The following is a 14,763-nucleotide window of genomic DNA, read 5'->3' as shown; positions in this document are numbered from 1 at the left end:
ATGCTTTGATTTTGACTCATTAGAGTCATTACATTTTAGAGCAGAAATTCCAGAGGATTAGATTTCATTTCAAAGTCACTTAAAAATAGAAAAATTCTAAAGTCTGTTCTGATGGGTCCAATTGTGACACAGACTTTATCAATAAGAGCATTTTGGTTTTCTTTAAATTACAGCTTTGTGAGAAGGGATGTTTTAAAAAATATATATTTTCTAGTCCTTGCCTTAATACCCTGTATATTAAACAGATGCTGAGGCAACTAATATTAGCTCTAATAATGCATTTCAAGTATCAAACACATTGGCTACCTCCAAAAAAAACCTCAACGGTACTCACAGTAACACGTTCCTTTAAGTGGATTTCCCTGATATCTATTTTCAACTTCACACCTAAAAAAAAAAAAAAATCCTATTTTAGTATTTTTAATTAACACGTTTCTTCAGTTTTATTTATGCTCAGCCAATAAAAAAATCAGTAAACACCACCTGTGCCAATAGCAGTACACAATTAAAAATAAAAGATACATGTCTGAGCTACGCCGTGCTGCTGAAGGCATGACGCAAATCTTTCAAATCCCTACAAAACAAACTAGAAGGCAGTGAAAATGAAATATAAAATTATGGAAATTAACCTTCGCATCTCTTTGAAATGTATTTAATAGTTCTACACAATGCACGCAATTGGATCACTACAGTCAAATACTAAAGTTTCCATTTACGGTCAATCCAGGATCCAGTCCTACAATGTTTACTCATGCAAGTAACACTTTAAAAATAAACCTGGCAATGAAATAATTTCCATTAGCATTTCACTAAAAGCATTTGTGTTACACTACAGAGAATTCTCCTGCAGATTCGTTGCTCTGAAAGGGCTCCATTAAAATGCCTGAAGGTTGAAGTCTTTTCCCCTCTTATTTCTGATATATTTATATTCAGAACTGCATCAGAATGCTTAGAAAGTTTAAAAAAAAAAAAAACAAACCAAAAAAACAACTTACCAATTTAAAAATATATAAAATTGAGGGATAACCAAAGTGATATGCACGGTTTGGGGGGGGCGGGGGGGCATGAGGGGTTAGTTTTCACCCTACGCACTACACGACAGTTAAAGCTGAAACGCTCTTAAAATGGAAAACTTAAGGAAATCATTTTGCTCATGCTATCCCCCCAGGGGAAGCACGGCTGGCTGCAGAGTCAATGGAGTTAGTCAACTGTCAGCTCTAAGAGATGAGCAGAGACATCATAAATGCAGTCGTTAAAAAACGTCGGGGTCCCACTCCAGCCTGTGCACGGCCTTTTGATTTCAAAAAGAACAAAGTGAAACAAAACTCACAGTTGACACTCGTCTCCTTTTATTCCCTTGGTAGTGCAGAAACATTTCCCCGTATTTGTGTTGCAGACGGAGGCATGGCCGTTGCACGTGCAAGCTGTCGAGCAGAGGAGGGGGGCAAAAAGAAGTAATTTTGAACGAAGCCAGAGAAACAGATTTTATAGCAATTAAATCCTTTAGATGCCAAACTGTGATACATCGACAATTAAACCGCACATGAAAACTCATTTGGTAGTCTTTGGTTTCTTTGTGATACTAAAGGCTGCTAAAAATAGAGGCATGTGTCAAACCAGAGTGAGTGAGGGTTCCAAGACTGTATGTTTTTGTATGAACTCACGATCAGCCTGGGCCTCTGTAGCTTCCAAAATCCATTTAACTTCCTCTTTTGTTGCTAGATGGCACTACGGATATCATAAACAGTGGGAAAGAGATAATACTTGGAATAGTTTGAGGCTTGCTAACACATTTCACTCCAACTCTTAAGCTCTTGAGCAGAGACTATGATTTTTTTTTTTTTTTGCAAGTAAAATAAAGCTCCTTGTGCTTCTAGGGCTCTATCTAGAAAGAAAAAGATCTTTCAGAAAATGACAGAAGTCTATCTGCAGTGTAAAACAAGTCAGTGCTGATAACACAATGTCCTTTTTAGAGGAGCTTTAGCCTGGTCTCACGAACTGAATGCCACCCAGTCATGGTTGAAGGACATCAAGTCCTAGACCACATCTTCTGGTTTAGTTATACCTCAAAGTAGACCAGTCCACATACCCCAAGACCACTTCTGATGTGAACCTTTTAGGAGGTATTAAATCAGTGAACTGGAAGATGCATTCGCTTTCGGAGTTGCACGTGGGGAGTGCGCAATGTGAGAAGGGGAAACGTACATAAAGAAGATCTGTCATCTGTTGCCCCTGAGCTTGCTGGAAATAGTATCCTTTAAAGGCTGGCATCTCCTCATTAAGAAACAATGAGATAACCCAAATCATTTCAAGACATGAGCCATTTAATATACCAGCACGTTTTTTGACATGAAGTCTCCATCCTGAAAATCTTTGTCTACCTTGGACCTCATTCTATAAATCATTTGGATGTCTTCTTCATATTGGCATGTAATGGAAGCTACGTTGTACCAGGGACACTTAATTGTGCTTCTCCATTGTGGATGGCTGGTTTCCTAGCAGCAACGTGGAATAAAATATGAAGAAACATAAAGGCCCATTGCGGAAACAAGTAGACTGAATCAAGATTTGACAAAATAATTGTATTCTGTAAAGCAAACACATTTCTCATTAGTGGCACTTTAAAAAAATCTTAGTACTACTGAGAATGTCTCGTACTTCCTTCCTTAGGCTTTACAAAATGCAAGCAAAGTGAAATTTGATTAACGTTCAATAGTAATATAAGCAAAAATTAGGAGAAATTTCTAACTTCATGTTGTTCTGACGCAGATCACAATATCTTGAACAATAACATAAATGCTCGGTCCTTCATTATGCTTTTTAGCCATCTGCTTATGCTTGAGAAGTTCAAACACGCAAACACCTCTACTTCAAACAGTCGTCTTCATTTATGCATCTTCCTATGAGCCCCATTAGTGGGGATCGTTTACCAGAGGACTGGAACATGCAGAGAGGAGTCATTTCCTCACAGTTCTTGAGACAACGATGAAGTTTGGAAACAAGCTACTGACAAAAAAGCGTACTAGAAATTCTCCTTGGTGTCTAAAACTTCATCCCTCCAGAGGTTGATGCTGCAGCACAGAGCCACAATTTATCGGAAATGGCTTTTTGACTTCAGTGCACGGTAGCAATCTGAATGACCAACCAGAACCACCTCCGCAGCGAGCCTCCTTCCATCTTCTTTATAAACGATGGGTCACAGACTCATGCAGGGACGGTCAGGGGGATCAGCTCTCCTCTTACTGCCTTTGTGACGGTCCAACAGACCAATGGTGACCACAGTGACTAATCGCCTGACACCACTCTTCCATGCAAAGATAAAGATCTTTGTCCTCCAACACACTGTCCTCCAACACAATCGAGCAGCCGAGGGGAAGAAAGGCAGCATCGTGTCACCATTAATTCCATGTGGACCACCAGCAAGCACTCCACCGAGCAGTTTAAAATCACTGCCACGGAGACTAACTGATTTCAGACATAATAGTGCCTTCTGTTCTCTTGCAAATAACTTTCTTATCTAGCGCTAACATATTTTCATGTGAAAGTTCAATCAGAAAACTCAAAAATATTGAATGCAGAGAAAGCACCTTACAGCTATTTTTACATTTGATGTGCTGCATTTCCTGCCCTGCTTGATTAATGCTGTTCTACACTGGACACTTTCTAAAAGCAACCGCTGAGCAGTGAATCAGCTACCATTTGGTTATTATCTGCCCAGCGCTGCAAAAACCAATGCCTACGATGGTATGCAAAAAGTCCTTTCAGAGAAATAGCCGCAGTTCATTAAAAATCCTTGAACATAAGTGATAAAGTTCACCTGCCCTAGAAACATAGAGCGACAGGGAAAGGCATCTTCTTCCACCCGCTCTTTTTACTCCTTCCTGGCTCCTGAACTCCATCAGCACCACTTCCAGCTCTGCACAGCCCAATCTGCACCAAAGGCTACTAAGTGTCTCTCAGACTCCTAATATCTCAACATAGATGGTGTATAAACAACTGCTTTAAGTATGGATGTGACTGAGGGCTCCCAAAATAGAGTAGCACACAACACTACATTAATGCTAAAGGAAGAAGGGGCTCCGCCACAGCACAACGGAGAGAGAAAACAGGAGCTAGCTCTGCTGCCCATCAGCCAATCCTCATCCCTAATGAATTCCCTTCTGGAAACGTTTCCCATGGAGCAAAACTACAAATTGCCAACAGTCACTCTGGCTGCATCAGATCAGATCATGCCCCCTTGCTTTCCTTCTTCTAGTCCGCATTGCTCCTTCTGCCCAACCTCCTGCTTTCTCTGCTTCTTTTGCCTGCACAGTAAATAACTTTAACTAAAAAACCTGGGCCCAAAGCACTTGAGAGCAAAGCACTTTTGACATGAGCTGCTCGTTTCATCAGATACGGAATGAATGCTGTGCCACAGTTTCTCAACACATTTTCTAATTTCTTTTTCAGGCGACTGGAGGACTTGAGTATCATTCATTTTCTCAAACTATTTTTGGACAACCCTCATAGTAAAGAGTCCAAAGTAACTTAGTCTGGAATTTCCACATGCGTAGAAAAAACAGCAACTATAAAATGGCACATTGCAATCCAGTGATTAAAACTGAATGCTCGGAGTAGAATTTTCTATTTTCTCACGCCTGCTCACTCTCATTTTATTCATTCCTGCACTTAAACTCATTCTTCAAATTATCTTTGTGCAAAATATCAGCAGTATTTAGTCTTGCAGATGAGGCTCTGGAATAAAGTGTCAAAGATGCACTTTTTCCATTGTGCCCCTCCCACTGTGCTGTCTGTCGCAATTTCACATCCCAGTCACTGCAACATCCTTTTCTCCAAGGAATGCAGCCTTGTACCACTCCCACCCATTTGGAGCACTAGCAGGAAAATAATTTTATAAGCCTGTCTCTGATCATTTCATGCCCTTCCCTAAATCTCTTCACTGGCAGGTCCTTCTTCATAGCATCAAACATCACCTACTCGTTCTTGCTTGAAGAAACAGGCCAGTGACTTGCTCTCATCCTCATCCAGAAGGCTGCTGCCACTCCCAGGAGGCATCCTAGATGCATTTCCAGATACTTTCTCCTGAATTGTTTCCGGGCTCAGAGGGAACGACTCAAGGACTTCAATGTCCGTTCATCAATCACCTTCACCTACTCCTTCCACGATGCTTACAAATCACCCGAACTCATTTGACTGAAGTACCGATACCACCCTCAGACTGAACAACGTTCTCTCTCCTCTACCTTCCTCATTACTGTCCATCTAACTATATTCTTCTCTGAGATCTCTTTGGAGCAAGGAACACCTTTCCCTTACAACTGCATATCACCTACCACAGCTAAATTCCAGTTTGCAACCGGTCTCCCCACACTAGCACACTGTGAAATAAGCTGTAATCCAGAACAATGTTGTGTGGTTTAAGGACAGAACAAGCCTTCCGTGTTCGTCTCCTAGTTGTGCCGAAGAGCCCATCAGCACTTTACAGACTTAAAATGCAATTATAACAAGGAACACATAATCCTAAAATGAAATCCAGCCAACTCCTCAGTGAAATACGGCTACGCTTTTACTAAGCAGATGATTATGACAATAAACCAACAATGCATTAACTGACTGCAATAAAAGGTAGAATTTAGATAAGCAGAAATTTGTACAAGACGGTGGGATTAACACCACTTCTTTTCAAAACAGGATCATCATACATTTAAACGACCACACTGAATCATGGGTTAGTTTTAAGTTTAGAAAGGATGGTAAAAGTAATCCTTATCCTGCATAATGCAAGTTAGCACAGAATTTCACCAAGGAATTTCCGTATCTTTGATGTGAAGCAGCAAAGATTGGATCTTGACTGGAGGAATATTTCATTGTCCCTCCTACGTTTGCAGGACATTGTCTCAGCACTTTAACGTTCCTTGAACGCTGGTTTCATGTGAGGTAAGGCATTCACTGAGACCAAATTACAGCAGATACTTAAGATTACTACCTTCCTATTGAAATTAAGAACACATTGGAAGTCTAAATAGTTTATTCAAACCTAGAATCAGAATATAATTCAGGTTGAGATAACAGGAGTGAATAAAGAGTGAAAAACATCAAAGATTTCTATGTAGGAAGATTTAAGACATCACTTACGCTGACACGTTCCTCCGTTAGTAGGATCACCATAGTAGCCAGAAATACAAGTTTCACAGTGCTTGCCAGTTGTTAGATTTTCACACTTTTCACAGATGCTTTCATTTACACACTTACTGTGCCCATTGCACTGACAGGCTGAAGAAAACAGAAAAGGACGAGTTATTTGTGTTCAAATACAGCACTTCACATAGCACCCTAAAAGGCTGTGTGTTGGAGAGGCTGCTCAGTTGACTTATGAATTAAATCACTTCATAGCAACTCTTGTAGTCTTTTTAGCAATGCATAAGCACAAAGAGAAGATTCTACTGAAACTTGAAATACAAAGCAAAACACAGTAAACTGAACTCCAAACTATTATGGAAATACTGGAGTGACAGGACTAGAAGCAGCTGGTGGGATAGATTTACAAGGAAGAATTGGGAAGAAGGGGTGAGCAGCAGTTCACATAAAATAATTATATATACTTGGTGTCAAAAACATCATTTCAGAATCACCTCACACCTTACTAATGGTTAACTCAACCTTCAAACATAGACCGACCTTTCCTTTTAAACAAGCCTGAACTGAATAAATATAAAAAAAAAAAAGTTAACTCAGTAAAGGTTTGTAGGGAAAGGAAAAGTCTTACTAGAACAACGCATAGATCAAAGAAAATATCTGAGATAAGTCTTCATGCAGCACATCTCTGTAGTTCACCTGGAGATGCCTGCACAACTCCTTCCACCTCAAAACGTGCATTTCCTACATGCCTGCCCAGCTCTTTTTGTCCCTCCATTTACTGAGAAGGAACAGGGACATCACTAGGTTTTAAAGTATCTCACCTCGCATTTAAGTTTCGCAATCTTTGAAACATTTGAACAACTAAACTCTGCTCATTTACCTGGACACTGAATAAAGGACCAATTATATTTAGTCTCCACGGGACACAGGCTGACATTTAGGACAGGTTCCAAGCTGTGTTTCCCTGTTGCGGACGGGGTTGGCATCTTTACCGGACCTCTGTAGGAGCCCTCTATACATTTCCCCTTTCCAGTGTTGCTCGGATCCGTACACCATCCACAGCCAGGCTGTTCCAAACAGTGACCACACGTGCAGTAGCCTGAACAGTTTTCAGCTATAAAAAACAAAAACTGAATTGTGAAACAAATCATTGTCTCGCAACAGACGCAACAACGCAAACAGAACTCCTTGCGTGTCCTCTGTGACCTAAAGTATTTATCTCCCCCAAAATATAAATCTGTAGCCTGATATGCAGCTATAATAACAATACATATTTTCATTCCTATATATTTACTCTGGAATAAATAAATTATATATAGCTATATATAAATCTAATAGATAAATTATAATCGGATACATTTATGAACAAATGCTGATTTAATCAGTGAATTAAGAAACTACGCAATATGCATGTAAGGTTTTTCTGACACTCCCCACTAAAATCATAGCAGACCGTTCCCAACTATGAAAGATCACTGATTTGCAACAAAGCAGAAGATAAAATGAGCTGTTTTGAAGCACAGGTTAAAAAATAGCTTTATTTATGTACTTCAAGTCTCTTCTCATCAGATATTTTGATATCTCCTGCTACTACTTAAATTATCTATCCGAGTCAGGGAGCACAGAGTACAAAAGCAATTCGACTCCTTAAGGTAGAGTGCCACGTTCAGCTCTCCCCAGGCCCAGCAACGAACTAAATCAGGGAAGCAGCATCACCGCCATTCAGCGGTTCCTTTCCCAAATGGGACTTCTTCAGGGGTGACAGAAACTCTTATACACAGAGAAGTTTTGCTCTTCCCTTCCCAATATAACCTTAAATCAAAATACGAATTTGCAGACACTCTGTGTTCCGTGCTGAGCAGAATTTCTGTTTTGATGTTTAAATTGATAATATTGGCCTTTTTGGGGGGGGGGGGGGAACGGACAATTTTGTTTTGCATTGTTTTTAATCCACTCATCGCCTGCCTGCTGCTTCCTCCAACTTTTGACCTCTAGGAGCATGAGAAGTTCACAAACTCGTGTTTGACAGTCAGTTGAAATTAATTCTCTCCATCTCTTAATTTATAGCGGTCTGAGCTATCCGGGCTTATTCTCGTCAGCTTCCAGAAGTTCATGCAGCAACACAAACTGCCCAACTTCCTTCCTGCGGACCAGAAGCATATTCCTCTCCATCTGCTAGTCACATACCCAAATAGCCCTGGCTTTTCTGATTGCTAAGGAATTCAACAACAACTTCTTCTGACAAAGAAAAAAAATAAAACAAACGTTCAGCCACAGAAAACAGCATTTCAAAGCATCATAAATCTTTTGCAATTTGCTCGCATCTGCTAAGAAAAAGAAAATCTCTTATTTCAAATAAATTAGAAATTTTCACTCTGGCATATAGGGAGACAATACTTCAGGATAAAGTGTTTGTATACTCCCCGGTTTGGATTTGATACAGATGAGCTAATATTAAATTACATGCCTCCACGTATGAATAAAAAGAGATATAGAAGAGATTAAAAAAGAGAGAGGGAGAAAAAGAAGTTAATCACATGAAATTACATAACAGAATCAAATTGAAGGCTAGGAATTGAAATAACGAAACAAGTCCTTTTCCCTTTGAAAATAGAAAAAAAAGAAAAAAGAGAGAGAGAGATTTCTCCATCGAGTTTCAAAGCCTACGTTATCTGCCATTTAGTTTAATTGATAGTTCCCTTAATCAGGGCCTAATTCTGGTTAAGGTTTTACATGACACGGAGCATACTGCAGGGCTGAGTCACGCGCTTGAAGCTCCTCAGATCAGGTACTCGTTACCTTCGGTGAATTCGCCGTATAATTCTCCGGCGTAACAGAGGCGCGCCGCTCGCTCGGGTTTTGGTTAGCAAACCTCGGCAAACGCGAGAGACCCGCGCGGAGCGACTACTCACGCGGACAGCTGCTCATGGTGTACCACTCCATGCACTGCCCGTAGGGGAAGGAGGCCACGTAGGCGTTGGAGTCCACGCACTGCTTCATGTTGCTGCACCACATGCACTCGGAGCTGCCGCTGGTGCACTCGCCGCACAGCGTCCGCAGGGCGCAGGGCGTGCGGCACTGCTTGGCGCTGTGGTTCGCTGCGGACGGCACGGCAGGGATCAAGGCCGAGAAGGAGGACGGAGGTAACGAGCTCCCAGCCCCTGCTCGCTTGGCCCACCCGAAAGAGGACAAAACCCGTCAAGAACTGGTCAAACACGGCAGACGAGCCACGCTGCTGTTTGGACCGCGGCGGTGCCGCTTGGAGCTGGAGGCACGGGACGCCACGGCGACTGGTGCGCCACCTCTGCGCGAGCACCAGGTTACCGCCGCGGCCTCTGTCTCTGCGTTAACTAACGCACCGCTTCGCCGGTCTCCCGGCGGGAGCGATACCCACGCTTTACGCGGGGACGCGGCGACGTACGTTAAGCAATCGGATCAGCTGCCCCCATAAAAATGGGTATTTCAAGCAGAACCCACTCAGGAACTTCCCGTGTCGGCCAGAGCTTGATCTTCCCTTTTTAAGTGACTGCTCTCAGGCCATAAAATCAGTTAAGATTTAAATCAAAGTGCTGCGCGTGTTAGGTTAAAAACACCACAACCTACGAAATTTTGAGTTAAAAATGCCTTGTTTGTGATCCGCGCGCTGTCGCAAAGCAGGACTTAAAGTGGCGCCACTTACTTCGAGATTTCTAAGCAAGCAGCTTAAAACTTTCTTAAAACTTAAAAAGCCACTAATTGGTATTCAGAAATAATCAGCTATAACGGAGAGTTAACAGACCAAGTCATTTTAAAAGATACGCGGCTCCAACAAAGCTAGCAGACTCTCCCCAAAAGCAAATAGCCTCTTTTTTAAAAAAAATTCTCATTATCTCCACAGCGTCTTGCCCAATTACTTTCAAACTTTGATAAAATTCTCCTCTGGCTACAGCGCACGGGAGGGGAGGAAGGGGCGTTCGATTGGAAAGCAGTTTTTATTTTGTAGTTTTTTAAGCAGGAGACGGCTCCGGACCATAATTAACCTGAACGTCACATACGGGTACGCAACTGGGAGAAAAATAATGAAACTAGAACGTGTTTTAAGAGTTAACAGCGTAAAAGTAGAGCTGCGCTTAAAAAAGCTCAGTTCTTTGATGATATGTGTACAAAAGATTTAAAAAAAAAACAAAAACACAAAAAAAAAGGCAAGGAAATCTAAATACGTGTTACTCAACCTGTTTCCCCCCGAGACAGGCGGATTAGAGACGCCGTTACCTGGCCTCTCACAGACGCTGCCGTTAACTTCGTTGATGCACGTCGCCGCCTTCAGGCCCTGCTGGAAAGGCTCAGCCAAATACCCGCAAAAGCCAGCGTCGCTCGGTTCGTCAGGCAGCCACTGGAGCAGGGTGTTTGGGAAGGGCGACATGTCTTCCCAGCACCAATACGAGACGTTGATTTTTCTCAGCCCAACCCACGGGGTCACAGTTTTGGGCTAGAAGGAGCGAAGAGTAACGTCAGAGGCAAACGGCAGCGTTTCGTTGGCTCGGCTACGGAAAGAAAATCAATCTCGCCGCCGCAGAGGGCTCCCGGGCAACTTTGTCAGGTCTGCGGTCGCAAAAACCGTAGCGGGGACGTGTTCGCTCCCCGGCGCCGTCGGATTTGAAGGCCAAAGTCCCTTATACGATGCAAGCGACACAACCTACCTAACTCGACGGCCTTGCAAGGAGAGCTCTGCTCTTAAAGACTGCGTGTATATGGGGGAAGGGAAGGGAAAGGGCAGGCCAAATCCAAACCCGTATCACTCCACCGGTCTCGACATGAAGACCCCATAATACAACTGTTTCTACAGGCAATTTATTTTTTGGCACGGTTTATATTTTGCAGAGAAGCAATTTAACTGCGCCGGTACAATACATTATTTCATTGTTCGAATCGTTTCTCCACCAAAGCGTTTCTCGGTGGCAGAGCGGCACGACGGAGGCTTTAGTCCTCCCCCTTCCTGCCACAGGAAACAATCAGCTACTTCAGACCGATTTGGTGCGCTCTGAAAAGCGAACGCTGCAAATCCTAATAGCAACGGGCTTACAGACAGCACTGCGTGCCAATACCCACCTATTTTCCCATTACTATGGAACAACCGCACATAGCTTAGTTAAAAAAGGGGGAAAGGCAAGGTCCAGCCTCCCCCAGGACAGCAGTAGCGTGCCATTAAGTGGGAAAAGCGCAAGAGCTAAGTGTAGGTTGGCTTTTCCAGAAATTACAGGTGTTTAACATAGGCTGGAAAGGGGCAGGAGTCCGTTCAGATTTCGAAGGCCCGCTCGCTTAAGGATAGCGCAGAACAATAAAGAAAAAAAGCTGCTGAACAAGTTTTCCCCCCCCACCCCCAGCGTAAATGCTCAAGCGTTATCGGGGGCTCGGCGGAGAGGATGCCCGTGTCTCTTTAGGAATTTATACCTTAACCACTACGCTGTCCAGGAACTCTTGAAGGTTTTAAAGCCGTGTACTTTTCCAACATCCCGTCTTTCTCTCCTCTCCTTTCAAAAGATTTAACAACCAATCTTGTGCGAATTGCCCCTTACATTTTATTGACTAAATTGAAGTCACTCTAAAACACCCCGTAATTGTCCAACTAACACTTTACAATTACAAAGGGAATCAAAGCTGGAAATGTGCTCGTTCCAACAGGGCAGTACTTCTCTTCTATACCGCAGCAGGGTTCTCTTTTGAAAAGCAGCGATCATATTACGCTCCCTGTCTCCAGCCTAATTTTTCCTCCCCAGAGCTCTTCCCGATGGCCAGCCCTGCACAAACTGGCCTTTGAGAGCCACGAGGAGCTATCTGGATGTGCTTTCAAGCCACAGCAGCTCTGCAGCCTCTCGGCAAAGCTGCACAACGTTGTTCTTTAAGACTTCGGTACCACCCGCACAACCTGCCCTGAATACCTCCACGTTTCCCCGAGAGACTAGGGAGTAGGAAAAAAAAAATCTATTTTTAGTGATGCACGAGGTGGGATAGGTCCTGATTCACTTCGCATTGGCTCAAGCAGGAAAGCACCGGCCACTAATAAAGCCTGTATAGCTCCAAATAAGTCAAGCAGATCTGCTGAGTAAGAAACCAACATTTTAAGCCCTTTTCAGAACAGAATAAATAACGTGAAATGCTTTGCATTAAACATCTACGGGTGCCCCAAAGGAACCTTTATTTGTAAAATACTTTGTACGAGTCACGAGAACCACTCTGGTTCCTGCTGTAGTCATGTACCCTACAAGAGAAACGTGCGTGTGGTTTCATTACAGCAAGCGATACCTTTGAGGCACCCTGTGTGTTTATATTTATCTCTCACATTTACATCCCCTGCAATTTCACTTCAAAAGCACCCATAGGGTATGTTGAATTTCAAAAGGAAAGAATCAGTCTTTTCCAGTGATGAGGCATGTCTACTCTGCGCAGAGCGCACAATACCCCAGCAAGGACTTCCCCCACAGTCAGAGCTTTAATTAGTCAGAGGACATTAAAGAGAAGCACTTACCGAAGACTGCATCTTCTGCAGTTCCTTTAGAACAAATTCTACCTTTTTGGGGGTTGTAAGAGAAGCCAGAAAAGCACCGTTGGATCTGCAGGACAGTTTGGCGTGATCGTAGTTCTCCTTTGTGTTAGTGATTTTCAAGCATGAGTTGCCAACCAAATGCCAGTTTGTTCCACAGATATTTTCTGAAAAGAGGGAGAGAAAAGAAAAAAAAAGGGGAGGGGGGGGGAAGAAAAAAAAAAAAAAAAAAGAGAGAGAAAAAAAAGAGTAAAACGAGAGGTGCAGGTGACCTTCACTACATTCAAAGCAGTAAAAGAGCTGTTCCACCAACAACAAAACCTACAGTCCCATGCAAAAGTAGCACGGGTTTGCCAGCTTGCTTGGCACCCTCAGAAATCTTTACTTGGAAATAATTTGGAAGAAAGGAAAGCTTTTTAGGGGAGCTAAAGCAAGATACCGGCTTTTAATAATCTGTAGCAGGGAGCAAAAGCACCTATTTGAACCAGGAATAATAAAATCACTTCAGGAGAAAGAGCAGAAGAAAGAAAATAAATACTTTGCTGATGGCTTAAGCCATATCTTCAACCACAACCGTAAGGATAACTTGCTGTAGGAGGAGGTTGTTGGTAATCCTCTCCGCAACACCGCATTTCCAGGATTAATTCCTGTTTAATCTTGACAACAGTCTTGCCCACTACTGAATAACTAATTATAATTTCTGGTAATTTCCCCTCAACATATCCACACTTATAACTACGCTTACTAGAAACACAAGGGGCATTTTTAGCGTGAATCTTTGCGGAGCCAACATCTACCTATGGCAGCTTGTGTTAGACTGGTCTAACAGACTGAAAAGCTCTCAAATCTCAGTTTTTCAGGTAGGTTCTTTTTACAGAATACGATCAAATCATCCTCTTCTCTACAACAACCTAGACTAAGTTCTTTATATATCGCATCGAAAGATATTTTCCTCGCTCTCGTGATTCTTCTCTGAAGTCTCTCCATTTTTTCCTCTCTTCCAGGCTAGACAATGCCAGGACCGGACACGTCCAGACCTAAGTGGGTTACTAGAAGGTGGCAATCCACCAAGGTGGAATCCGAGGGTTCTGTCCTTGCTGCTTTTCCCTCCTTCTCTATTTTTTATTAACTGTAAGTGTCAATCACTGGAGATGCTGTATTTCCTACTCGGTCACTGGAGGGAGGGGAAAAAAAAAAAAAAAAAAGAGTACTACAGAAGAGACTAATGATCAACTCCTATGAGCTCCCACTGGAAACACGCTAATACGAGAATTTTCCTCATACATTTAGATGTTATTTGTCTAATCCGTCCAGTATGTGCCATTCTGCTTTCGCACAATTCCAGCTTCTAAAATTAAATAGCATGCGTTATTAAATCTAATATCTTACAGAAGCCTATTATATCAACAGTGCTGCTTTTATCAAAAGGAAAGACGGAGATGAAATACAGGCTAATAACTATACAAATGATCACAGTCCTTCTTCAGACAACTGGGACTGAAAAGACTGAAGAACATCCCAGACTTTCTAAACTTCCTTGAAATAAAGTTTCGTACGAAACACATTACGATTAAAGAATATTATTCGTTCCATCTCAGCAGTAAAAGATTACTTTAAAAAAAGAGGGTACACACCCCCAAATACTTTTGGTTTTTCTCTTATTTATTTTACACAAATACAACCAATACCTACCCGGTAAAGCAATGCACTCCTGATTCCTAGGTTCCCACTGACAGTTTTGATCCATGGCACAGCTTTTACAACTTGTCTTTTTGTTGCAATAATACGCAGGGTTATCCTTAGGACAATTATCATATACTGTAATAGGAGCCTAAAATAAATAGAACAGATAAGATTTTTTTCCCCTCCGAACACGTCTGTTAACACAGTCATAAAGACTACTGCTCTAAGCTCTACAGTTCAGACCTACCAAGCAACACATATATTCAAAAACCGTGACACTGGATATAGACTCTACTACGTATTTAGGATATTCCCCCAGGCCAGCCTCTGACACATTTTCTTCCCTAGACCCTTTATGAAAGGGTTCGTTTTTTCTGTCTAGTTGAGAAGCCAGGGACGGCTCTATTAATGGCAAACCCAAA

The 14,763-nt window shown here is 42.3% G+C and overlaps 1 protein-coding gene across 3 annotated transcripts in view; it reads right to left on the bottom strand.

The window, feature by feature from the left end:
* Nucleotides 1–14,763, bottom strand: part of ATRN (attractin) — a 148,302-nt gene that overhangs the window by 67,235 nt on the left and 66,304 nt on the right. For all 3 annotated transcript variants that reach the window (XM_068943817.1, XM_068943818.1, XM_068943819.1), the window contains exons 14-21: nucleotides 14,351–14,489; nucleotides 12,644–12,825; nucleotides 10,390–10,606; nucleotides 9,051–9,236; nucleotides 7,019–7,252; nucleotides 6,136–6,273; nucleotides 1,331–1,424; nucleotides 335–387 (exon numbers count right to left, since the gene is read on the bottom strand). In XM_068943817.1, the coding sequence (XP_068799918.1) occupies nucleotides 335–387; nucleotides 1,331–1,424; nucleotides 6,136–6,273; nucleotides 7,019–7,252; nucleotides 9,051–9,236; nucleotides 10,390–10,606; nucleotides 12,644–12,825; nucleotides 14,351–14,489 (1,243 nt within the window). The remainder of the gene's footprint in view (nucleotides 1–334; nucleotides 388–1,330; nucleotides 1,425–6,135; nucleotides 6,274–7,018; nucleotides 7,253–9,050; nucleotides 9,237–10,389; nucleotides 10,607–12,643; nucleotides 12,826–14,350; nucleotides 14,490–14,763) is intronic.

The sequence above is a fragment of the Struthio camelus genome, chromosome 4, assembly GCF_040807025.1.
Source record: "Struthio camelus isolate bStrCam1 chromosome 4, bStrCam1.hap1, whole genome shotgun sequence".
Lineage (NCBI taxonomy): Eukaryota > Metazoa > Chordata > Aves > Struthioniformes > Struthionidae > Struthio > Struthio camelus.
The sequence above is the reverse complement of the archived record's forward strand: the minus strand, read 5'-3'. Positions and strand labels throughout refer to the sequence as shown.